A 26,417-nucleotide genomic window follows, 5' to 3' on the forward strand; every position below is an offset into this window, starting at 1 on the left:
AGATCCAGAACCATGCCAGGACCTCTCTGCCACACGAGAGGTCACCAGGTGTGTGCTTCTCTCTCTCGCAGGAAACCAGAGAGTATGAAGTTTCCATCTAGAGGGAGCTCCATGTGAGACGGGAACTTACGAATACGAACTCAACTACAACCTCCTCGAGAGACTCATCCAGAGACCATGTGGCATTTGATGGAAACCCCGGAGTGTTGGCTGGCTTTTCTTTAGACTCTTTACTGGAGACTTACTGTTTTCTTCGCTGTATTTATTATATTTAAAATCGAGTTTAGGTGTGTGGTCGGATGTATTGCAGCTGCAGCCAAATTCGTGGCATGGCCTCAGTCATGAAGGCGGGTGGAGGACCTGTAAAATGGCAAACGCAGCAGCTGAGGGAAGAGGGGAAAAAACAGAACACAGCAGGCTGTCTCTCCCATAAGCAACTATGGCTGCATCAAATTGCATGCATCTTCAGGATCCATGCCCATGGTGTTTTCGTACAAATCTAAGTCCCAAGGTTAGGTTGGAAAGGGGTATTTCTTGTTGGATTAACTGGAGTTGGAATTTGACATGGAGACTTAAACAGCTCTGCTCCAAAATCAGTCTGCGTCCTTCCTTCCAATTTCCTGGGCTTCTCAAAGGACTCACCCCAACCTCTTCCCCCCTGGCCCCTCTGAGGGCAGCAAAGTTGTTACATGAACATTCTCTTTCACCACCCCAGCCTCCCTGGCTGCTGGCAAACTAAGAAAATGTTTTCTTTCTATAAAGGTGACAGGTGACAAAGCAAAGTTTTCAGAGAAGATGAGCGATTTGAGTGAGTTCCAGTGAAGAACTGGATGAGGGGGATCGCTGGGTAAGGGAATGTAGTGGATAAAATGTTCTTTTCCGTGACACTCTTCCAATGATGAAAGAGCAGGTAATTTATGCCCCCAGGGCCAGAATCGATCACTGTGTTCAGCAAGGCCACCCTCAAGCTGTGATGATTGATCCGTGTGCTTTGGAGGCATGAGGAATGTTGCCTGCATAGCTAAAAGCGTGTGGAGTTGCATGGGAGGAATCCAGGGATGAGCTCTGATTCCCTCCCAGGATGCTAGAATGCCAGAGCCCTTAAAATAGTGGAGATTCAAGCAAGGTGGCACCTTCAGAAGACCCTTACATTTAAGTATTTTCGAGGGAGGGTCCCATAGGAAGAAACTCCTTTTGAGTTCTCTGAAGCTCTGCCCAGATGTTGAATGGTGGTATGAATGCTTGACCATGAAGGTGCTTGGGAATAGGAACGGGGATTTAAAACCCCCATGGCATCCCATCATACGATTTGCACTCCAGGGAGGAGGGAAGGAGAAACTGCAGGCCAGAAAGGGATTCTCAGCAGCTCATTAATCCTGTGAGCATCCTGGTATTTTATCAGGGTCCTTTGCCCCACCCCAGTAGGACTGGTGAGCGTGTGATTATCCGGAAGATTTTTTTTTTCTAAATATAGGTGTAAAGAGAAGGCAAGGGGTAAGGATGCTTGGAAGTAATAGTCCACGTGAGGCTAGTTCATCTCCCAAGCGTTGGCCGATGGCTCAGAGAGGTGTACCAGCCTGGTGGCTTTGGGGGTCCTCTTTGGCACCTTCTCATGCTCTCTAGAATTGTTTTAAATCAGCCGGTTTTCAAACATAAAAAGGCTTTTTGGGCTGCCCTGCCTTTGGGGCAATGGCCTGGAGTCCATGTCTTGGACGCTTGCCTAGAAAGCCTCTGAAACAGAATAGAGAAGTTGGCTTTGCAGACACAGACACACACACCCTCCTCCCAGCAGGACCATGGGCCTCAGTCTCGGGGGGTCTGAGGCCCACTATATTTTCCTTCTGCCAGAAAAGGATCCTGCACACTTGCTCCTTCCAGCGTGCACTTGTGATGCACAGCAAGAGGCCATAAAGCGCTGCCTTCCAGCCGCCCAGAGTCCACCCCATTCGATGAAAGAGCCAGAGGAGAGATGTTCCAGACCGTTAGTGAGCAATGTCATGTCTGGAGAAACAGCAGCAACGCAAATAATGCAAACCCTGTAAAGAAAGGGCGGGGGAGGGGGTCAGAATCCAGTCATTGCTTTGATATCTATTTGTGGCTGATTTAGCCCTAACCCTGGGTCATCCAGAATGAAGAAGTCTATTAATGACATTTAATCTTAGAACAGACTGTGGTTATGTGAACACTAAATGTTTGCCTTTCATACAGACTGACAAAAAATAAAATCTTTATTCTAACCCCGTTCCCTAAAACTGGCCAAGCCATGGCCTAGGCGTTCTTATTGGCTGTTGGAAGGAGTAGAGAGGTGGAGTTTTGTTTTCTTTTGTTTTTTTTTTTTTTCAGGATTGATGTATCAGTTCTGTCTTAGTAGCACAGCCCCTGTAACCATGTTTTCAAAGTTTGTTTAAGCTGAAAGTTGGATCGTGCAAGCTTGACCAGGTACAGTGTGATTGAAGGACAGGTTGGTGTCTATTTTTCTTTTTCAAATATCTGAATGTGTCTTTGTAATATGTAAAGGTGAAACAAATCATGATAATCGTGCCAAAAATTTACCAGGCATATCACCTCAGCTCCTGTCCTGTCTGTTTTTCTAAGATCAATGTTAAAATCTGCTGGGATTAAATATTTTTGAATAGGCTACAATCCTGAGAAACTCGAGAACGGACTGAACCTTCCTACTAGCTACCCTTTGTAAAACATCGGGGAAATACGTTTACAGAGATTTCGAGCTTCGAAGAATGCATGTGATGGTGTGTATTACATGCTAATTCGTATAAGCTGTATCTGCCAGCTACCACCTTGTGCTTTAAAAGGCACACACTCAATCCTCTTCAGCTTGGAACTCATCCTTCTGCTTTTTTCAGGGGTAGAGGGTAGAATTATTTAGTCAAGATAAGTATTCCGGTTGCTACTTGATGGCCATCCTTACTTAGTTCCACAGACATGCTTTAAAAAATTATCTTTTGAAGCCAGCTCCTTGGAGAGCCTCAGGCTGATAGCTTTGGAAACTGCCAAACAGCCCAGCAGGAAACGAAGTGGCTGTGTGACCCAAATGGTTGTTTAAGCAGATGGGACTTGGCAAACACATGGGTAGATTGAGGCTGAGGGTGAGCCTTAGGTAAAAATGACCTTTTCTTTGGGGTCGACCCAAAGGGTCTGACTTTCCTATGCTTTTTGAGGTCACTGGGTCATTTGAGGTCAGGTTTTATTGAGTTGTTTAGAGGCCCCAAAGGTAGGTAGGCTTTCTCCTGGGGAGTTTTCATTTCCATTTTTTTTTTTTTTTTGCCCAAATTAAACGCAAAACAAACTTTCTAAGCTAAAATAATGAAGTCATTTTCCACTTTGTATATATTGATGCTAATAAAACAAATGAAAAAGAGTCAAAGCTACGGGGGTTTTGTTATAAACACTCCAGGATGGCACCGAGGGAACTGTTTCCTGCTTCTGGGGATTTGATTGGGGTGGCACATATTGACACTCTGATGCCAAGGCAGGACTGCCAACTCGGGAATGGTTCTGGGAAGGTGCAGACCTGTGCCCGCTGCCATCATCAGACACACCACCATCCAGGACACATCAACAGCATCCATGTCCAAGAGCAGGAGAACAGAGATGATCCGCCTCAAGCCCAGCAAATTCTCCCATCCTCCACCTTTTGTTCTCTGTGGATTGGAAGATGCCCACCTGACTAGGTGGGGGTGATGTTCTAACTCGGTTTCCCAATTCAAATGCTAATCTCTAGGGGGGACACCCTTACAGACTCACCTAAAAATGAAGTCTGGCCAGCTAGCTGAGCATCCCTTAGCCAGACAAGTGGACACAAACAGTTAACCATCACTAGCCTGTCTCCATTTGACAAAGCGATGCTCCAGGTGGTACCCAGAAGAAAGTAGAGAAATCCTGATAGATGACCGCAAGCCACGATTCGTGCCAAGAATGACAAGTGCCGGCAGGAGCCAGGTGTGGAGGGGGTTAGGGGTGACCGATCAAGGAGGTGATTTTAGAGGAATAGAGCCACACCGGGCTGTTGGGGAATCCTCGGGGCAGAGGGAGGCCGATGGGAGTTTGTCCTCTTTGAAGGACAAAGCAAGTGTGGCTAGAAAGTGGAGCGAGGGGGTTGCTTGGCGGGAGAGGGGCAGAGAGGGTGGGAGGGGGCAGACGCCTAGCAGGGAGACTGGAGTGGACTCTATGTTTAACGTTCTCTCTGGCGGCCACGTGGGGAATCGAATCCAAAGCTTAAGTAATTCTCAAGGATTAGGGGAAGAGGGTCTCCAAGGTCGCTCTAGATCTCAGGGACAACTCACAACAAATGGAGAAAGGGCTGGGGTGGCACGTGTGGCAGCCTCCCTGTGGTGGTGGGGGCGTGCTCCTTCCTCGCAGCTGTCCAATCATCTTCCGCGATGAAACGAAGGGGCGGGGCTTCTGATAGGCCCTCTGGGGAGAAGCTTCCTAGGGGGCGGGGCCGCTGGCGGGACCAGGGTGGGGCTGACTCACCCATAGGCCTGTCACTCAATCAGTCCTGGAACAGAGGCGCGGAAGGACAGACAAGATAAAGAAGACAAGGTAGTGTGCCTAGGATACTTTCGGAAACTGAGAGTGTTTCCCAGGCCCGACTGCCTGCAGGTTTAGAACAACAGTGGAGAGACAAGAACTATCCTGAGACTGGAACCCACCCGCACCAGTAAATGTGCTTCAGACAAACAGCAGGATGGGCTGCCTTGGGCCAGGAGCAAGACAACCCTAAGGCAGTGACCAATGAGACCCCTGCCAGGATAGTATAGCAACAATAACCATTATAGTAATAACCACTAGCATTTGTTGACTGCGTGCCATTTCCCTTTTTTCTACATTTTAAATTTGTTGTTGTTTAGTCCCTGGACTGGAAGAAACACAAGCTGGAATCAAGATTGCCAGGAGAAATATCAATAACCTCAGATATGCAGATGACACCACCCTTATGGCAGAAAGTGAAGAGGAACTAAAATGCCTCTTGATGAAAGTGAAAGAGGAGAGTGAAAAAGTTGGCTTAAAGCTCAACATTCAGAAAACGAAGATCATGGCATCCAGTCCCATCACTTCATGGCAGATAGATGGGGAAACAGTAGAAACAGTGTCAGACTTTACTTTGGGGGGCTCCAAAATCACAGCAGATGGTGACTGCAGCCATGAAATTAAAAGACACTTACTCCTTGGAAGAAGAGCTATGACCAACCTAGATAGCATATTCAAAAGCAGAGACATTACTTTGCCGACTAAGATCCGTCTAGTCAAGGCTATGGTTTTTCCAGCAGTCATGTATGGATGTGAGAGTTGGACTGTGAAGAAGGCTGAGCGCCGAAGAATTGATACTTTTGAACTGTGGTGTTGGAGAAGACTCTTGAGAGTCCCTTGAGAGTCCCTTGAGACTCTTGAGAGACTCTTGAGAGTCCCTTGGACTACAAGAAGATCCAACCAGTCCATTCTGAAGGAGATCAGCCCTGGGATTTCATTGCAAGGAATGATGCTAAAGCTGAAACTCCAGTACTTTGGCCACCTCACGCGAAGAGTTGACTCATTGGAAAAGACTTTGATGCTGGGAGGGATTGAGGGCAAGAGGAGAAGGGGATGACAGAGGATGAGATGGCTGGATGGCATCACTGACTCGATGGATGTGAATCTGAGTGAACTCCAGGAGTTGGTGGTGGACAGGGAGGCCTGGTGTGCTGCGATTCATGGGGTCGCAAAGAGTCGGACACGACTGAGCGACTGAACTGAACTGAGTCGCTCAGTCCTGTCCAACTCTTTTGTGATCCCATGGGCCGTAGCCTGACAGATTCCTCTGTCCATGGGATTTCCCAGGCAAGATTACTGGAGTGGGGTGCCACTTCCTTCTGCAGGGGATCTTCCCCACCCAGGAATCGAACCTGCATCTCCTGCATTGACAGGCAGATTCTTTACCACTAAATCACCAGGGAAGCCCTCTCTCTTTTGGGTTTCCTAGGTATTTGATGCCCTTTAATCTCTCATTTGGGCTCTACTCTTAGTAAAATTATTGTCGTTCTCCTCCTACAGATGTGGCATCTGAGGCTCAGAGAGGCCAAGTCACCTGCCCAAGTCCACACAGCTCGTCCATGAGGGAAGGGATGCAGGAGGTCCGGCTCCTGGTCCATGTCCAGGGTAGGAATGCCTGCAGGCCAGCCTGAGCAGTGCCGCTCCGTCCTGGAGAACCAAGAACCCAAGCAGGCTTTTATCCCGTGGATGCCCTGAACCCAGCGTCAGCCTCACTTGGCTTTGTCCCAGGGGGTGTTTGGCTGGACTCGGCAGTGGTTAGGAGCTAGAGCTCCGAGTCTGAATCTTGACTCAATCAGTGATAAGCAGTGTATTGGGGTGAGGGACCCCAGTAGGAAGGAGATATTTTCCGACGTCATTATGAAGCGCCCTGGTATGGGGCTTCTATATCCCTGTGTGTGGGAGGAAGTGTTACTGTCTTAAAAGTGACAGAATGTTGGGGCAGATACTGAAAGTCACCCTGTCCAATGTCTGTTTCTCTGCTCTCTGCTAACAGAACCTCAGTTTTGCTCAGCAACAACAGCAGCCATGAGCCCATCTTCCAACAACAGGTCACGGTTGGTTTCAATTATGACAGTCCTGTTACCCATTTCCCCAGCCTCCTTTGGCGTTAGGGTTGATCCTCTAACTCCTGGTTAATGAGCATTAGCTGAAGTTGGCTCTGTGTGTGTGTGTTTCTGGGGAGGGAGGGTTGTCTACGAAAGTCTTTGCCTTCCTGGGAAGAGGGGACAGACTCGGCTGATACAGCACCAACAGCCCTGCTACCTGTTTCCTCCTCTCTGAGCCCAGTCATGATGCTTCAGGACTTGAGTGTCCATCGTGCAATGAAAGACTCCAGCATGAGGACAAAGGCAAGATGCTAAGAATGGACAGACACTAAGTGGATAGAAAACTCTGGGCCTCTGATGGCGCCAACGTCCACCTACCTGTCCCAAGAATAATAATGCAGGAAACCAGCTCCATGAACACAGGTGATGGTTCTGTATGTTCAGAAACTGTATAAATAGAGAAAATATTTCACCCAAGCAGAACCTAAAAGCAAAAATAAGGTATGCATGCCACTTTCTGGAAGTTCTATCAACGTTTCAGCTCCTGTGCCCCCACCAACCTTCCATTCCAAGTCTCTCACCTCCCTCCCTTGTCTTCCCTCTTCTCCCCATCTTTCTTGCTCCTTGTTATGAGCCTGTCCAAGATTTACTAACCTTCTGACCTAAAAGATGGCACAGGACAGAAAAAGTTTTAATATGAATTTCATGGCTTACAAGTTTTAAAGACCTATTTTTTATTTCCTCACATTTCTAAGTTTTTATTTACATTCAACTAAGAAATACCCATTTTAATTATTTTTAATGCACAACTTAAAAAAAAAACAATAAAAATCCTTTATCTGTTTTGTTTTTTTTTTTTTTTGGCCACACCCTATGGCAGACAGGGTCTTAGTTCCCCAACCAGGGATGGAACCTGTGGCCCCCTGCATTGGGAGGGCAGAGTCTTAACCACTGGACCACCAGAAAGTCTCAAAAATTCCCATTTTAAGACAATGCTATTAATACTACTGTTGGCAACATTGTTGCCTGACACATACAAGCATTCTTAAATATTTGTGAAGAAAGAATATCAACCAAAGTATGACTGGTTGCAAGGGTCTGGGTAGCTTTCATCCACCAGGTGGCAACCTCCACCTGGCTTTAGTTGAAGGTCTGCCTAATCCCGAAGCACAGGCACGCCTCACTGCCTGTGGGTCATTCCCTTTGGACAAAGTCGTCCGAGTAGATGCATTGTTTCTGATACAATGGTTTTCAATTTGAAGGATGAGTGCACTGCCCTTGACTCTTGACAGAGAAAGAAAAACAAATGTCCCTGGTTCTTCCTCCTTGCCCACGAGATAGACCCGGGCCAAAGGTGTTATGGTTAAAAAATGGGCTCACCTTGGACCCAGGGCTCATGTAGTTTCATCCTCAACCACTCTAAGTTCACAAAGTGTTAGTCACTCAGTCGTGTCCAACTCTTTGTGACCCCAGGGACTAGCCTGCCAAGCTCTTCTGTCCATGGGATTCTCCAGGCAAGAATACTGGAATGTGTAGACATTTTCTTCTCCAGGGGGTCTTCCCAACCCAGGGATTGAACCCAGGTCTCCTGCATTGCAGGTGGTTCCTTGCCATCTGAGCCACCAGGGGAAGCCTGGTGAGAATTGAATTCTATTGACGGTCCCTCAAGGGAACTGAGGGGAGGGGGGCATACCTGCCAAGGAAACTTATTTTAAATCCTCGGTCTCCAGTTCTGTCCCCAAGAGTCTCACGTTCCTGGGCACCTGTCTGTCCTCATCGCTCTCCCTCCCCAAACTTCAGCGTGCTCTCCCGCTCATAGAACTGGGGCCCACTGCTTACCACCCCTACCCCATACCGGACACCTTCCTTCCTTTCACATCGAGCAGCCAAATTTAGAAAATAAAACTCTATGACACCAGTTAAATTTGAAAATCAGATTTTTAAATATATGTAAATCTGTAGTGTAAGTAAGTTCTGAGTCTGTGAGCACCTGAGTACCCTCTGAGCAATCAGCGTTTCCTTGATTAGTTCCGAGATGGTTGCATGACCCAAGCTGAGCCAGTGGGAAAGTGCAGTTAGGGATATACTTATACTAAAATGTACTCATCCTTTATGTGAAATTCACATTTAACTGGATATTTTATCTACCAACCCTACCACCCTCTTCTGCAAAAGCAAGATATGCCTGTTCATTTCCCCAACCTGGACCTCCTTCCTTAACTGTTTCAGAAGTGGGGGTCAGCAGAAAGGGTAGAGTTTGTTACTTTGAGGTCATTCATAAATGCCGCATATTTGTTTCTGTCTTTACATTTTTGCTTGCACGTGAAATATATACGTGTACAAAAATAGCCCAGGCAGATTAAAACAATTCGCACAACCCACCAGACTAGCAAGTGAGCCAATAACCTTCTCAAGTCTAGTCCCACATCCTTAAAACAGTGATATTCACGATGCGATGGGTTTCCTTCCACGCCATTCCCTTCGCTCCTAAAAACACAAAGGAGAGATTTCATTTTCCTCAAAAAAGAGAAAAAATTCTGCACCTTGCTTTTTAAAAATCCCCCTTGATAGCGAGAGGACATATCTATCCTGAGCATCTCGCCAGGTCACATTACACAAAGCTCCAGCTCATTCTTTCTAAAGCTGAGTTATAGCCCATGGTGTGCGGCATCATAATTTATTCCACTTATCCCACAGAAATACAAGGCACCAGGGGTGGAGGATTTTTGTACAAGGTTGTTTATTGCAGCAGAATGGCGTGTCACAAGCTAAGAAGAATGTGAAGGACAATCAGTAGGGAACCGCTGTGCTTATTTATCTGAAAGACTCTGCCAGCAGTTCCAGAGTCTTTTTTTCTTATCAGTCGGACTCTAACCCGCGGTACTGCGGGATCCCTCCTGGAAGGAGACTCTTGCATCTGAACCTCTTCTCTACAATGGAGATGTACTCAATCTGCCTCAGTTTCCCTCCCCCACAGTCCCCCCTTCCTGACTTACAACTATTTTCTACTGGAGGTTCCTCTGGGAGGTTTATATAATCAAAATGATTTCATCAGATTATGAGGCAAGAACCACAATTTTATCCCCAAATCATGGGTAACCAACTGTTTATCTCTTAAGAAAATGCTGGTACATTTTGGTCTATATCCCAACATTTTCCAAAAGGAAAATTCCTTTTACGTGGAAAGCACCCCACATGCTGGTTGTAATGGAAACCCAGGATCCCTTCTCTTCCTAAGAGCTCCCCATTTTACTTTGGGGAGCCACTGGGAGAGAGAGGATCTCAGTCCACGTGCTTGGGTGGAGCCACCCTACAGCCTGACTCTTGGAGTAGACCACAGCCTGGCCAATCAGAGATTCCAGGATTAGCTCAGAGATGATCACATGACCCAAAGTGGGCCAATGGGAAACAGGCTCAGTCTCCATGGGGAGTTGCCAGGCTGCAAGAGGGATGCCCAGACCTGCTGGTAGCCATCTTGCTTCCACGTGGGACAAGCTTGGCTGACAATGAAAAGAAGACCAAGAAAAACAAGGCCCAGAAGTGGAAAAAAGACACGATTCCTGATGAGGTGGTTGAGTCTCTGGGATCCGACTGGAGTGAAAGTCAGACCCACTTCTACTGGCCTTTGGAATCATCTGAACCAAACCTCTTTGGGATGAAGCCAACTTGAGTTGGGTTCTATCCCTTGAAACTAAAAGATATAGTACTAAATGGAACATTATTTTTATGTCAAGTAGTTGAGAAAATAGATCTTGTGTTCCTGCCTCTCCCCTCAAACATACTCAGGCAATCATATTCACAAAGCATAAACATCTATCTGAAAATTTGTAGTATTTTATATTTAGTAATAACTCATATACTGAATGTCAAGACCCACAGGTAAGAATTACACGTGCCATGTGACTTACAGGGCATCTGGATGTGCTAGAGAGATACACCTGGGAGCAGCTCTCAGCCAATGAGGGATGGAGTTGAGGGATTAATATCACAGTTCTCACTTCCCTTGGGAGGAATAACTGAGGTATGTTCTATGCTGTCCCCAGAGTTCCGAGTGCTCAGTTGTTGTTCAGTGGCTAAGTTGCGTCTGACTCATTGTGACCCCATGGAGTGCAGCACGCCAGGCTTCCCTGTCCTTCACTATCTCCTGGAGTTTGCTCAAACTCATGTCCATTGAGTCAGTGATGTTATCTAACCATCTCATCCTCTGCTGCCTTTTTCTCCTCTTGCCCTCACTCTTTCCCAGCACCAGGGTCTTTTACAATGAGTTGGCTCTCTGCATCAGGTGGCCCAGTGCTCAGAACACACTCTTTATGGTCTTCCTTCCCCTCTGAGGGTTACTTGCCTATTGTCCTTCAGATGCTTCCTGGAATCGCCTCCCAAACAATCCCTTTTAGTGTCATTTTTAGTCACTGAAAGTCAGGGTCCAGCTGCTCACAGCTCAAGAGCCACTGAAGGGACCAGGTTGGTGGAAAGGAAAGTTTGCTTTATTTTGCATGCTGGCATCCAGTGAGGAGGGTGGATGCCTGTCCAAAGGCAGACTGCCCTCCACTGACAATCAGTGGGCACGAATTTTTATAGGCTGGGGGAGGGGGTTACATGCAGAAACAGCACTGTCAGCTCTGACAGCCTCCTTGAAATTAGTCACATGGTGGTCTGACCTACATCATCTTGACTGCTTTAAGTACAGTTAATCTTCACTTCTAGGATTGATTGGTTTGTTCCTGTTTCCTTGAGGCCAAGTCTTGGAATTGTGGCAGCTTATGTCCTGGCTTCCCTGGTGGCTCAGACGGTAAAGCGGCTGCCTGCAATGCAGGAGACCCAGGTTTGATCCCTGGGTTGGGAAGATCCCCTGGAGAAGGAAATGGCAACCGTCTCCAGTACTCTTGCCTGGAAAATTCCATGGACTGAGGAGCCTGGTAGGCTACAGTCCATGGGGTCGCAAAGAGTCGGACACAACTGAGCGACTTCACTTCACTTTATGTCCAGGCTACAGTCCAGTCATCTGTGGTTAACTTCTTCCGCCAGGTGTGGGTTTCAGTATCAAGTACAGCTCACAGGATATGGCTCAGAATATTATCTATAGCCCTTGAGCAGGAACGGAGGGTCTTTGACTGTGCTTAATGACTAAACAATTACTGTTTTGCCTTGTCTGACAGCTTTTAATTTGCTCTTGCATTTTTCTCATTCCTCTGATTAAACTTATTCTTTAGCGAAAGTTTTTTCCCAAAGACTAAAGACACATTGAGGACAGAGCTGGGGGCTGGGGTGGGGAGGGAGAGGGAAGGACCAAAAGGTCTTGACTCCGGATCTGCTTGGGGAGAGTACCCACCAGGAAAGCTACACCCAAACCCAGGAGAACCGGAGCCCACTCCTACCCCCAGGCTTAGAACCCCATTCTGGAGGATAGCCATCAAATGGTGCCCACAGCAGGGCAACCTGATATGGTGTGTTAGCGACTTCAAAAAACAAACCAGACTTAGGAAACTGCAGCTCCTTGCACCTGAGGGTTTCACTGCACATCAAATGCTGAATTTATGAACTCCGCTCATTCCTGTGCTCTTAGGGCTGTGCCTCAGGTTGGGGGTGCGGGGGGGGCGGCATTTGTTGCTTCCTGTCAATCCTGCCCATGCCCCAGGGTGTGATAAAGCCTCTGTTTCTGTGAAAACACCCGCCCCTGTTCAGGCTACTCCCCTTTCCATCGATCTAGTCTCCCTGTTCACCAGAAATCCTGACGCTGATGCGCCTTTTTCTTGAGCCTCAGTTTCTGTCTCCTGTCCTGTTTGGAAGAGGAGTAGAGACAGACTGGCCTTGACAGTAAAGAGTGTGGCTTTACCACTTAATAGCTCTGGGACTTCAACCAGTGGCCTCAGTTTCCTCATTCATAAAATGGGGCTGGAAGTAATAACAAGCCATCTTGGCTTTTTATGAACGAGAATGAAATGAAACAATGCAAGTAAAGTGCTTAGCACGTGAAAAGAGTTGAGAAATGAAGCTGTTTATTGCCATAGTTAAGACTGTAGCCGCAGGCTAGCAGTCTTAAATATCTGTTTCATGAATGAATGAAATCAACAGAGAAGCCCACAGTAGAGTCAGTGCCTCTCGCTGTTCCCTGAGGCCCTGGGCTCCTTCCTCTCCCACTCACTTGCAGTACCTAAATGGGGGTGGTAGGTATCCTGTACTTGGAAGAACCCCATACTTGGTTTACTGCTCAGCTGCCAATGTCTTGAAAGTCTTAATTTTCGAGCAAGGGGTCTGTTTTCATTTTGCAAATCATATGCTCGGTTCCAGCTATGGATGTCTCACAGGGTCCTCCCAAAGTCATGCCCTGGGAGAGAGCACTGAGTGCCTGGGAGAGGGGTCTACCTCGGGTCAGGAAACGGTGGACAAAAGCGCGGGTCCCTAAACTTCTAACACAGCCTGGATACTAGACTGGAGTACGGAGCTTCCACAAGCCTGAAATTATTGCTAATTTAGCCCTCCTACTGGAGGGAAAACACTGGAGACAGATGTGGGAAAGGGCCTCCCACCTCCTTTCTCCCCTCCCCTCAGCTTTTCTCTCCTCTGTGTCCTTTTTCTCCCTAATCTTTGTCTCTTTCTCGCCTCAAATTCCCCCTCCCCTTTTTTTCCTCCTCTTTTTTCTTGGCTCTCTCTTTTCTTTCTCTTGAACTTAATAAATATCCTGTCCTCTCCTTCTTTCTGCCCTCTCTCCTGATTCTGTCTCTCTGTCTCTCCGTCTCTGCTTCTCTCTCTGCCCTTCTCTGTGTGTTTCTGTCTCTCTCTGTGCCTGTCTCTTCTCTGTTTCTCTGTGTCTCTGTTTCCCTCGGTCTCTCTCTGTTTCTCCCTCTGTCCCCGTTTCTCTCTTGATGTCTGCCTGTATCCCGCCCCCGCCCCCATCCACCACATCACCCCCGCACCAGCTCTGTCTCCCACAAACTTATTGTCAGGCAGTGCACATTTCTCCGGCTGCCTGGAAACCTGCCTCACACATCCATCGTTGGATTTCTCCTGTGTCCACCTCCATTAAAATATCTTTTGACCTTTGAGATGCCCAACAGAAAGAGCATGGACAAAAACCTCAATCCTAAGCTTCCTGATTTTGAAAGACACACAACTGGAGGGTCTGGGAGGGCCCTGGAGGTCCTGGGCGGTGGGTGTGACCCCACACCCAGGGCCCCCCGCCCCTCCCCTTCCCGCCCCCCACTGTAAATCTTGGCGGTGAGCTGAGTTGATCCCAGTTTTGTCCTCTGGAGTTTGTCAACATGTGCCGCAGATGTTCCCAGAAGTTGCTTCTAAATCTTGCTGAGCCATTTGCCACAAAACATTCTTTTATCACAATTTAGCTGTGAGTTTAAGGTAGTGACAAGAGTTGGGGAGAAGGGGGAGGAGAACTAGCCTGCAAAAGGATCCTGGGGAAGTGTTAAGAACACAGCAGGAGAGCCAGACCTCCCTGGGTTCAAGGCTGGCCGAGCCCTAAGGTCTGGATGACCTTGGGCAGAGTGACAGTTAACAAGTGGTAAGCACCCGCAGTCTGCCTGGATTTGTGATCAAGTCTCTCAGCTAAGTGGTAAACCAGTATAGATAAGGAAGCTGAGGTTCAGAGAGGCTGGGTAACTTGCCCAGTATCACACAGCTGAGTGGTCACCCTCCAACCATTCTGATTTCTGACGTCTCTAGTGCCTGGAGATCTCTGGGGGTATGGTGGCTCCTGGGACCCCCCTCCCAGTGCCCTGAACCACACCCATAGTCCCCATGGGAATGTCTGCCCATCACAGACGGCCTTTGGGAACTGTGAAGCTGCTTCTAATGCTGCCTCCGCCCCCTCCCCAACCCTGCCACCATCAAAATGGAGTCTGAGAAGTCTCTGAAAACTTGGGGCCCCAAGAGACCCTGGTCATTAGGGAAGATGGGTGAGTACAGGGCATTTTCTGCACGTGTTGGGGGACACTGGATGGGTTCTCTGAGCCTCCAGAACTGCAGCCAGCATCCTCCCAGCCCATGTCATCCAGTCACTGCTGCTGCTGCCAAGTCACTTAAGTCGTGTCCGACTCTGTGCGGCCCCGTAGACGGCAGCCCACCAGGCTCCGCTGTCCCTGGGATTCTCCAGGCAAGAACACTAAAGTGGGTTGCCATTTCCTTCTCCACTTCCAGTCACTAGAGACGAGGAAAGAGGACGTGGCGAATTAAACAGTTCTTCCCAGAATATACCGCCCCACTCTTCACACAGCTCTTCTCTAAGGGAGGCTGAGATGGCCAGCAATCTGAGACATTTTAACTTTCCCCAGTTACAATTTATTTTTATTTTTGGCTGTGCTGGGTCTTCGTTCCTTTTGCACAGGCTTTCCTCTACTTGGGGGAAATGGGGTCTACTCTGTGTTTCTATGCACCAGCTTCTCATTGCGATGGCTTCTCTCACTGCTGAGCACAGACTCTAGGCACGCAGGCTTCAGTAGTTGCAGCTCGCAGGCTCAGTAGTTGGATCCCAGGGGTTTAGTTGCCCCGCTGCACGCGAAATCTTCCCAGACCAGGGACTGAACCCCTGTCCCTTGCATCGGCAGGTGGATTCCTACCCAGTTCGCCACCAGGGAAGTCCTTGTTTTCACATGTGCACATTTCTGAACTCAGGGTAAATCTGACAAATGATGCCCTTTCATAACTACTTGGCAGAACTTTCTTTACATAAAAGAACAGTGAAAGTGAAGTCGCTCAGTCGTGTGCGACTCTTTGCGACCCGTGGACTGTAGCCTACCAAGCTCCTCCATCCATGGGATTCTCTAAGCAAGAATACTGTAGGGGGTTGCCATTTCCTTCTCGAAAAGAACAATTAAGTTGTACAATTAAAGGTCTTCTACTCTATTAACTGGAGTAGTTCAAAGCCTGGCTCTCATTGACTCAAGCAGATCACGTGCCTCTAGCTGGCCAATCACTGAGACTTTTGTTACGCCTTAGGCAAGTGTGTCTCATTGGCCCAAGAAGATCACATGCCTCTGGCTGGCCAATCACTGTGGCTCTTGTTGTTAGGCCTTAACAGGTGCTTCTTCGGTGTTAAGGGTCGGGGTCTGCATCGCTTAAGCAGGAGGACCAGCAAAGGAATTGTGGTTTCCGAGAAGAAAGTCAAAGTGTTGTGGTCAGAAGAGAGGACGGTGGATTCCAGGCAGAAAGAGACGACTGCTGTTTCATTCTGAGATTCCGTAAGAATATGTCTGTGGAACAATGGAAGCCTAGTAAGTACTTAGTACTCTCATCTGCTATTATTATTTAAAATGTTGAGATGTTTCACCTGAACCTATCAGGGTTTTAGACAAAATTCCTAGTTTACAGAAAATTACCAGGGTGGACGAACGGGTTGAAAGACCGTAAGAAACTACTCGGGCAAATCCAAATTGTTGAAGCTAAGTGGAGGGAACACAGGTGTTCTGGGTTGTGTTTTTGTTTTTTTAACTTTTCCGTGTGTTTGGGAAAGAACACATGGAAAACTTATTGAGTTACTTCACACCCTTTAGGATAGACATAATTTTAAACAGAAGATATTAAGTGTTGGCGAGATTGTGGAGAAGTTGGAACTCGGGTATAACCATGTGGAAATAGTTGGGCAGTTCTTCCAGAAGATAAACACTGAATTATCAGAAGACAAGGCAGTTGGGTTCTGGGTGATATAGACCCAAATGAACTTAAACCAGGGACTCAAACCAGTACTTGTATATGGGTGTTCATAGCAGCACTATTTATAATAGCTTAAAAAGTGGAATGTCTGTTAGTAGACAGATATCTATTAGTAGAAAAATGGATAAACAAAATTGGGTGCATCTATACAATAGAATACTGTTCACCTTAAAAAGGAACTAACTACCTACACAAATACAAATTTGTGTATTTGTAGCTACCTACAAATAGCTGTGAATGGAAGAGAAGCAAAAGACAAAGGAGAAAAGGAAAGATATACCCATTTGAATGCAGAGTTCCAAAGAATAGCAAGAAGAGATAAGAAAGCCTTTCTCAGCGATCAATGCAGAGAAATAGAGGAAAACAGTAGAATGGGAAAGACTAGAGATCTCTTCAAGAAAATTAGAGCTACCAAGGGAACATTTCATGCAAAGATGGGCTCGATAAAGGACAGAAATGGTATGGACTTAACAGAAGCAGCAGATATAAGGAGAGGTGGCAAGAATACACAGAACTGTACAAAAAAGATTTTCACAACCCAGATAATCACAATGGTGTGATCACTCACCTAGAGCCAGACATCCTGGAATGTGAAGTCAAGTGGGCCTTAGAAAGCATCACTACGAACAAAGCTAGTGGAGGTGATGGCATTCCAGTTGAGCTATTTCAAATCCTGAAAGATGATGCTGTGAAAGTGCTGCACTCAATATGCCAGCAAATTTGGAAAACTCAGCAGTGGCCACAGGCCGTAAAAGGTCAGTATTCATTCTAATCCCAAAGAAAGGCAATGCCAAAGAGTGTTCAAACTACTGCCCAATTGCACTCATCTCACATACTAGTAAAGTAATGCTCAAAATTCTCCAAGCCAGGCCTCAACAGTATATGAACTGTGAACTTCCAGATGCTCAGCTGGATCATCTAGAAAACAAGAGAGTTCCAGAAAAACATCTACTTTTGCTTTATTGACTATACCAAAGCCTTTGACTGTGTGGATCACAACAAACTGTGGAAAATTCTGAAAGAGATGGGAATACCAGACCATCTGACCTGCCTCTTGAGAAATTTGTATGCAGGTCAGGAAGCAACAGTTAGAACTGGACATAGAACAATTGACTGGTTCCAAATAGGGAAAGGAGTGTGTCAAGGCTGTATATTGTCACCCTGCTTATTTAACTTATATGCAAGAGTACATCATGAGAAATGCTGGGCTGGATGAAGCACAAGCTGGAATCAAGATTGCCAGGAGAAATATCAATAACCTCAGATATGCAGATGATACCACCCTTATGGCAGAAAGCAAAGAACTAAAGAGCCTCTTGATGAAAGTGAAAGAGGAGAGTAAAAAAGTTGGTTTAAAACTCAACATTCAGAAAACTAAGATCATGGTATCCGGTCCCATCATTTCATGGCAAATGATGGGGAAACAGTGGAAACAGTGACAAACTTTGTTTTGCGGAGGGCTCCAAAATCACTATAGATGGTGACTGCAGCCTTGAAATTAAAAGGCACTTGCTCCTTGGAAGAAAAGTTATGACCAACCTAGACAACATATTCAAAAGCAGAGACATTACTTTGCCAACAAAGGTCCATCTAGTCAAAGCTATGGTTTTTCCAGTAGTCATGTATGGATGTGAGAGTTGGACTATAAAGAAAGCTGAGCACCGAAGAATTAATACTTTTGAACTGTGGTGCTGGAGAAGACTCTTGAGAATCCCTTGGACTGCAAGAAGATCCAACCAGTCCATCCTAGAGGAAATCAGTCCTGAATATTCATTGGAAGGACTGATGCTGAAGCTGAAACCCCAGTACTTTGGCCACCTGATGTGAAGAGCTGACTCATTGGAAAAGACCCTGATGCTGAGAAAGATTGAAGGCAGGAGAAGAAGGGGACGACAGAGGACGAGATGGTTGGATGGCATCACCGACTCAATGGACATGAGTTTGGGTAAACGCTGGGAGTTGGTGATGGACAGGGAGGCCCGGTGTGCTGCAGTCCACGGGGTCCCAAAGAGTCAGACACACTGAGCGACTGAACTGATTCTGTTCCATTGATCCATATGTCTCTTTTTGTGCCAATACCACACTGTTTTGACTGTTATAGCTTTATGGTATTGTCTGACGTCTGGGAGGGTTATGCCTCCTGCTCTTTTGTTTTTCCTCAGGATGGCTTTGGCAGCTCTGGGTATTTTAATGTTATATGAATTTTAGGATTATTTGTTCTAGTTCTATGAAAAGTGCCATGGGTATTTTGATCGTTATTATGTTAAGTCTGTAGATTGCTTTGGGTAGTACGGTGATTTGAATAACATTCTTCCAAACCAAGAGTATGGGATATCTTTCCGTTTCTTTGAATCATCTTTAATTTCCTTTATTGTAGTTCTCATTTAAGTCTTTCACTTCCTTGGTAAGGTTTATTCCTAAGTATTTTATTTTTTTATGCAATAGAAACCAACACTTAAAACAACTAATACTTAAAACAACTAATCCAACTTGAAATTTCCTAGCAAGACAGGCTAGGCTCTCTGGGAATGGATTCCACAGAAAGGAAATGCCAGCCAATGGGCGAGTCACGTCCCCTGCCAGAGCACGTCTCCTCTCGCTAGCACTGCGATCACACATGTTTCACAATCCCCACATCTGCTCTGCTAGTGGTTTCAAAGTGGGAGTACCGAAGACAGTCAGAACGACTTGCTGATGGAGAGAGAAACTGAATCCAGGCCTGGAATGCCGGGGAGTCGGGATGGGGAATGACTTTGTCATCATCATTCTGTTTCTCTTTCTTTAGAAGGTCAGGTTGGCTGTGTCAAGGAAAGCCCTAGAAGGTGGTAATTCTGCCTTAGACTTCAGCCGGTAGACTTGACACGCACTCCCCATGGTAGCTGGTTTGTGCTGAACCTGTCACTGCCTCTTCAAAACATTGCTGGTTGCCATGGGAACAGAACAGCACTTACTGAAAGAGCTGCTGGAAATCTCAAGATGTCCAAAACTGTCCTTGTAATGTGTTTTTCTAAGACCTGATTTGAAAGAGAAACAATAGCACAACTTGGCAAAGAAGACAATGGAAGGTGAATGAGAAGAAGAATGGCTTGACACCGTTTGTGGATCCCAGCATGCTGTCTTGAGTCTGCCCTTTAAAAATCAGTCCCAGGGAGATACTGGCTGAAGCAGATTCCTGATCCACGGGCTCCTGACTTCAGACGTGGCTTTGTTATGGACAGCAAAGCCTGTTTGCTGTTCTCAGAGTTTAAATCTCCACAGGGCAATGCAGCAGCATAACTGGGAATACACTTGCTAAATGAGCCTCTTGCATGCCTGTCTGCCTCCTACTCTCTGAGCTAAAAAAGAGCTCAGCAACTGGGATGATTATATATCTATTTTTTAAATCCACTCTGTAAGGCGGTAACGTGAAATGAAAGATAATGCTTTTCTTTACCCGTTGTCAGGTTGGCATACCAGAAGGTGAGATTTTTCTTTTCATCTCCTTTAATTAATTTTTCAAAAATAGATTCAAAAAAGAATTAGACAAATGAGAATTTTTGAAATTTCTCTTACGATATAAAAACATGTCAACTGCATCCTCCTATTCTGGCCTTTGGGTTTTGTTTGGGTCGTTCAAAACCAGTGGCCTTGTTCCCTTGGTTTTTCCCATGATTCAAATAATGGAAAAACCTCTGCCTTCTCCATTTCACACGTTGAAATTGCCACCTTTCCTTCCAGTTACCCGAGATAGAAACCTTGGAATCAACTTTTATTCCTTCTTCATCAACCTCCATGTATTAGTCAGCTGAGGCTTTCCTAACCAAGTACCATAGACTGGGTGGTTTAAACGACAGAAAATTATTTTCCCATTGGTTCTGGAGTCTGGACGTCCTAGATCAGAGTCCCAGCGTGGTTGCATTCTGGTGAGAGTTCTCTTCCTGACTGTGGATAGGCATCTTCTGGCTCTGCTCTCTTAGGCAGAGAGAGAGGAGGAGGGCTAGCTCCCTGGTGCCTCTTCTTGTAAGAGCACTAATCCCATCATGAGGGGCCTGCCCTTGTGACTTGCCTACCCAAGACCCCCATCTCCAAATACCATTATGTTGGGGGTTAAGACTTCAACATATGAATTGAGGGGGCACGATGCAGTTCATAAGATCCCCATTTCCATCAGCCATCAAATCTTGTTCATTTTGCCTCCCAAATATCTACCAGGTTTGTTTTCTCCTCTCCATCACCACTGCCACCATCCTAGTTGAGATGCTTATCATCCCTTACTAAGATAATCGCAGTTGCCTCCTAGCTAATCTCTCTGCCCCCTAGAGTTGCCCTCTTGAAATCTACCTTCCATGTGGTAGCTTTGTTTTTTTAAAAGAGACCAGGCATTATGGTCTGGAAGCCAGATATCATGAGAAGGCATAGGTATAAATGAGAATTCGAGAGGTGGATGGTACTGCTCAGAACTGATGCTCTGCTTCCTGGAAAGCCCAGCCATCATCACCCATTTCCATGGCCCCCATTGCTGACTTCCTTGCCCCCCTCCACCTCTGCCCCCCATCACCTCCCGAGTGAGGCCGGAATCAGGCACACCGTCCACTGCACTTGTCATGTAGGAGCCAGAGCAGCTCTGGTACCCAGGTCCGCGGGCACACCAGCCTCATGAAGACTGCGCCTCCCATCACGTCTAGGCTTGGATGAAGCTCTATGTATCAGGACCTGGGATCTGATCTCCCCGGCAGCTTCTCAAGAGGCCTCAATAGGGACTCAAAGCCCCAAGGGATAAACTTTGACCAGTGAGTGTCCAGAGCCAGGAGACAATTCCCATCGCTTCCTCTCTCCAGCGAACTGGCTGAGGCCCAGGGTTTCTGTGCTGCCTGTTCCCAGCTGTCCCAGGTGGGAGAGCACCTGGCTGGGCTTCCCTCAGCCCCTTGTGCTTGCTTCGTCTCCTTCCTGGGCTCCTGGGCCACCCTCTCACCTTCACCTGACTGCCCCTGGACCACTCCCTCCATATGCACTTCCCTCCCTTCCCACCATCCCGGCCCCGCAAGCAAGGTCAAAGTCAGGTACCTCTTCTCTGCTTGCACAGAAATCTGAATTATTGAAGCAATTAGCTTTACTGACTGCTACCTCGTCGCTTTCCTCTACTAGACTGTGACCTCTGCTGAGAGCAGGGGCCATGCTTTTTTCATCTTTGTAATCCCCAGCACCTAGCGCCGTGCCCAGAGCCCTCAACAGTGAGGACTGACTAAACTGATGCACCCACTGATGGTCATGCGGTGAGGCCTGGTGTAGTGAACGGGGTTTCTACAGACATGACGATAAAGGAGGGCAGCCGTGGACATAGAGACGACCTGTGAAAATACCTAGATGCCAGAGGAGAGGGGATGAGTGTGGCCAGGTTGGTTGGGGCTCCCTTGGAAGGACTTGACAACCAAGCCAATGAATCTGCATATCTTTTCCATGGGTAAATTGTGAGGCTTTGAAACCAGGGATTTTTTGAAAGTGAAAAAGTCGCTCAGTCATGTCCAACTCTTGGCAACTGCATGGACTGTATAGTCCATGGAATTCTCCAGGCCAGAATACTGGAGTGGGTAGTGTTTCCCTCTCCAGGGAGTCTTCCCAACCCAGGTATCAAATCCAGGTCTCCTACATTGCAGGCGATTCTTTACCAGCTGAGCCACCAGGGAAGCCCAAGAATAACTGGAGTGGATAGCCTATCCCTTCTCCAGTGGATCCTCCCAACCCAGGGATTGCACCAGGGTCTCCTGCACTGCAGGTGGATTCTTTACCAGCTGAGCCATCAGGGAAGCTAAGAAGTTGCTTTAGAACGCCGAAATTGTCAGTGATATACAGGGTGAATGGATGGGGGGGATACTGACTGGGGAATGGTGAAGCTGGGAATTGCCACGGTAACCAGGAGAATGGGAAAGAGGGATGCTGGTGGGAGAGACACTGGGGGCCTTGTCCACCGGCTGCAGCAAGCACTTGCACGGGGAAGGAAATCAGAATTGGCTTCTAATATTCAAAACAGGGGTGCTGGGGTGGGGGGTGGGTGGTGGAGGCCAGCGATGGAGACAGGAAAGACAGGAGGAGTCTTGGTTTGGGGTTGGGAGGAATAACTGAAGGAGTGTCGGAAGCATGTTCATGAAAGATCAGACTGTTTGCTGCAACACACACACACATGCATGCGTACATACATACATACATACATACATCACCCCCACCAGCAACAACTGACGGCCGGGCATGGTGGGCCTTTCATTATTTTCACCATTGCTTTTATTGTGAGCAACAGGCACAGAAGTAAAATAACATTTCCACAAACGCAGAGGGCCAGAGCCATCTGTCCTGCCGATTTCTGCTGTCAGTGGAAGGTGAGTCAGCAGAGGTGAAGGTATCAGCGCCCCGTGTGTTCTGCCTGCAAAGTTCCAGCTCTCCGAGTCCACCGAAAGATTCACACTGTGGGCATATTTTTCTTCGGGCTAAGTGATTAAATTCCTTTAGGGACAGATCACGTTATTGGGGCAGGAAAAAAAGCCAAAGAGTAGGGAAGAAACAGTGAAAGTTACATAACAATCGGAAAATTCCTCTTCTACCAAGTCGCTGGTCCTCCGGAAAGGAAGGCGCTCAGAGGCTGCACAGCTAAGAAGCTGCTCCTGTTATCGCTCTCATCATCATTTTCACGTCCCAGGCACTTGGGCACTGCCTGGCCGTGGCTGCTACTTGGCCAGTGAGGGAAGAGCATTCACAGAGCATCCTCTCAGACAGCTGGCACTCAGGGAAAGACAGAAAGTAAACGTGGCAGTCCCTGTCCTCCAAGGGTGCTGTCTACCATGGGCAGATCAGACACAGAAATTCACTGAGAAATAAGATCCCAGAGCCATGAAGTACTGAACAGCAGACAGCTAAAGGTGAAAATAACTAATTTTCATAGTGTGCAGGCAACTAGAATTCGTAGGAAGGAGTGTTTGGGGAGCCCAGGAGCAGCATCTGGGAATGGAGCCATCTGGAGAAAGCTCTCACTGCTTCTTCAAGTTACTCTGGGTGGGCTTCCCCAAGGTGATGGATCAAGATATGTATATAGAAGAGCTGTTAAGGCGAGCGCCTGGATATCACAAAGTGATTCTGAGATGAGTGCAGGGAAGATCGTTCCAGGAGGGAGAGTGATGGGGGGAAATCCAACAGCTTCTAAGGCAAGTCCAGGCTTTCTCAGTGGGACCCTCAAAACATCTGAGGTCCTCAGAACAGTCTGCAGAGCTGGTGAATGCAGTCCTTCAGACTCTGTGAGTCCCACGGGGCCAAACAATCCCCGTTTGAACCCAGCCCCAGTGATCCTGAGACATCCTAGGTTTGAGAACCATGGCAAATCTATCTCCAGGGTCCTCCCATCCCCACCTATCCCCTTGATGGCGCTCATATATTCAGTCACGTACGTATTCACATGTAGGTACCGAGCCTCTGCAGTGTGCCTAGCTCCGTTCTAGGAGCTGGAGATGCAGGAGGGGACAAGAGAGACCAAGTGTCCCTGCCCTTCTGGAGCTTGTATCCTAGTGGAGGAGCCAAACCAATAAATATACAATAAATATGCAATATGGTGGTAAGCACTGGGGGAAGCCAGGCAGGACATCAACTCGAGGGCTGTTGTATGTCCCAGGCCAAGGAGGTCCTCTTTCGTCAGTGGCGTTTGAGCAAAAACCCAATCCTTCTAACTGCCCTGAGGCTGCTGGCTGGTTTGCCCATTCGTCCAGAAGTTCTTCATCCTCCCAGGTTCATTCATTGAGCCGTACTGAAGGTTTCCTTCTTGTGTGCCAGATAGATCTCTCCAGCACTCGCTGGCCGGCCTCATCAGGGCTGTTCCCTGCGATTCTCAGCAGGTCCCGTGGTTTTTCACAGCCCTTTCTGATCCCCCAAGTCTCTTCCACGTCCCCCCTCCCCTCTGTACTTCCAATCCATCGCTCTGAATTTCCAATTTCTCAAATCAACATGGTGCTGCAAACATTGCACTCTATAGGACACACCCTTTAGAAGGCTTGGCAAGGGCTTCATGCTGGCTGAAGCTCTGAGGAGTAGTGGAGTCTGTGAAGGGCGATGAACTGCGTGATCACAGCAACTCCTCTGTGGTTAAGCAAGATACTGAGGGCAGCAGCATGGATAAAAAGGGTTGAAATGTAGGAATAAGAAGGCTGGGGGCAGGAGGATGCTGATATTTTGGATCTGCTCTAGACCTGACCGTATAAGGGATTCATGTCATCCCACTGAGTCCTTACAGCCATACCATGAACTTGGTAGTTAGCCTGTTTTGACAGGTGGACATCTGAGGCTCAGAGAGTTCAGGTAACCCCTGTCTAAGGCCACACAGCCAGTGATGGATGGAGTTGGGCGTTCAAACCTGGATCTGAGTCTAAAGCTCCTTGCTTTTTCCCACCAAGTGCAGTGTGAGTTTGTAAAGGGAAAAAAAAATCCCAACAGTGCATCTCAGGTTAAGAAAAACCATGACAACTTTGCTATCTGAAGACTCTGAGGAACTTGGAATACACAGCCCTTCAGTTCTAGGGAGGGCGTATGTGTCAACCAGCAGGTTGAGCTGCTACCACGTCGTGACCCAGCCACCCTCCCACGCCACCATGGAATCAGCTAGATAGAATCTAGTAGGGCTGTTAAATGACTACCTCAGACAGGTAGAAGCAAGGGGGAAATGCAGAGCAAAAGAGCAAAATAGAAGCTTGCAAAAAATATAAATAAATAAACTAAACCCCCGTGCATCTGGTTCGGGCTGTTGCAAACTCCCAGATGCATGAAAACCAAACTCGTTAATAAGAAATGCAAAGATGACTTAGGTCTGAGGAGCCACCCTAGGCTTATTTACTGAGCTCAGTGGGAGCCTGTAACAGTGACCCAGGTGGTTTCCAGCTGTGTCTCCGCAGGCTCACCTGCTCCCTCTAGGAACCTGACCTGAGACGAGGAGACTTCCGCTGTCTGGACTCTCCCAACATGCTGCTCTGCCCTGAAATCCAGGACATCCGGGTGACCTGCAGTGTGCAGAGGCAGCTGGCCAGGCCAGGAAGCTGACGCCAGGTCCCGGAGCCCCTCCCTGGAGGGAGCAGAGGCTACTCGGGTTGCAGCTGCAGAAAGAGGGAGGAGCCTGGGGGGCCGGGATGGAGGCAGTGGTTTGGACACCACCTCTGTGAGTCATGCCCCGGGCAGCATTTTACAGGAGTTGCAGATTCCAGTAAGATCAGATCGGGGCCCTCACTCCATCTCAGCAGTTCTGAGTCCGCATCCAAGTAGCTTATCTTCCAACCAGATCCTGAAGGTTTTTTTTTCTTGCTTGCATCCCCGGGCTTCCTGGAACCGGGAGGCGTTTCTGCCCTGAAGTTGGAGATGTCTGGCCATAGATAGCCCTTGTCAGCAGACCCTGCGCCTGAGCCTGGCTCCTCATCCACGCTGGGATGTGGTTTCCTTTTCCTGGAGGGTGAACTGGGGATCTTTTGACCCACCTCTCCTCTTCCCCTGCTGTTGGCACCACCCTGACCTGATCTACAAGGACCAGTAACCAAGACTCATTCAAGAGCCTGCGCGGTGTTGAGCAGAACCCAGGTCAGGCCACTTAGAATAAAACCCAAGCTCCTTCCCAGGGCTTAAAAGATCTGAGCCTGCTCTCTCTCCAAAGCCCTCTCCCTCCCTTCCCCCAGCCATGTGGGCCTCCTGCCATTTCTTTCTTTTTTTTCTTTCTTTGAGTGTCACTGCTTTACCCTGCTGTGTTAATTTCTGCTGTTCAGTGAAGTGAAGTCAGCCAGATGCATATTTACATCCCTCCCTCTTGGTCCTCCCTGCCGCCTCCACCCCACCACGCATCTAGGTCATCGCAGAGCACCCAGCTGAGATTCCTGACCATATAGCAAGTTCCCACTAGCTATCCACTTTACACACGTCAATCCACGTTTCCCAATTTGTCCCGCCCTGGGTCCACTTGTAAACATGCCCAGATTGTTCACACTTGTAAGCCTTTTGTGCTCACTGTTCCTTCCTCCCCTCTGCTGGCTCCGAAGCTTGTCAAGTTTCATCCTCACTCCTGCAAGTTCTCAGAGGCAGAAATTCATTTTTTAAAGTTTTTTTTTTTTTTTTTTTTTTGGCATCGCCGTGTTCTGGGAGCTACAAACTCAAGTGCCTGCAGAACATGTCAGG

General features: G+C 47.7%; 1 protein-coding gene across 1 annotated transcript in view; it reads left to right on the plus strand.

Moving 5' to 3' along the window:
• SEZ6L (seizure related 6 homolog like) overlaps positions 1 to 3,379 on the plus strand; it is a 199,457-nt gene extending 196,078 nt beyond the window's left edge. The window contains exon 18 of the mRNA XM_042234226.1: positions 72 to 3,379. Within this exon, the coding sequence (XP_042090160.1) occupies positions 72 to 101 (30 nt within the window). The 3' untranslated portion in view covers positions 102 to 3,379. The remainder of the gene's footprint in view (positions 1 to 71) is intronic.
• Positions 3,380 to 26,417: the final 23,038 nt, after the last annotated feature.

Source organism: Ovis aries, chromosome 17 (genome assembly GCF_016772045.2).
Source record: "Ovis aries strain OAR_USU_Benz2616 breed Rambouillet chromosome 17, ARS-UI_Ramb_v3.0, whole genome shotgun sequence".
Classification (NCBI taxonomy): Eukaryota; Metazoa; Chordata; class Mammalia; order Artiodactyla; family Bovidae; genus Ovis; species Ovis aries.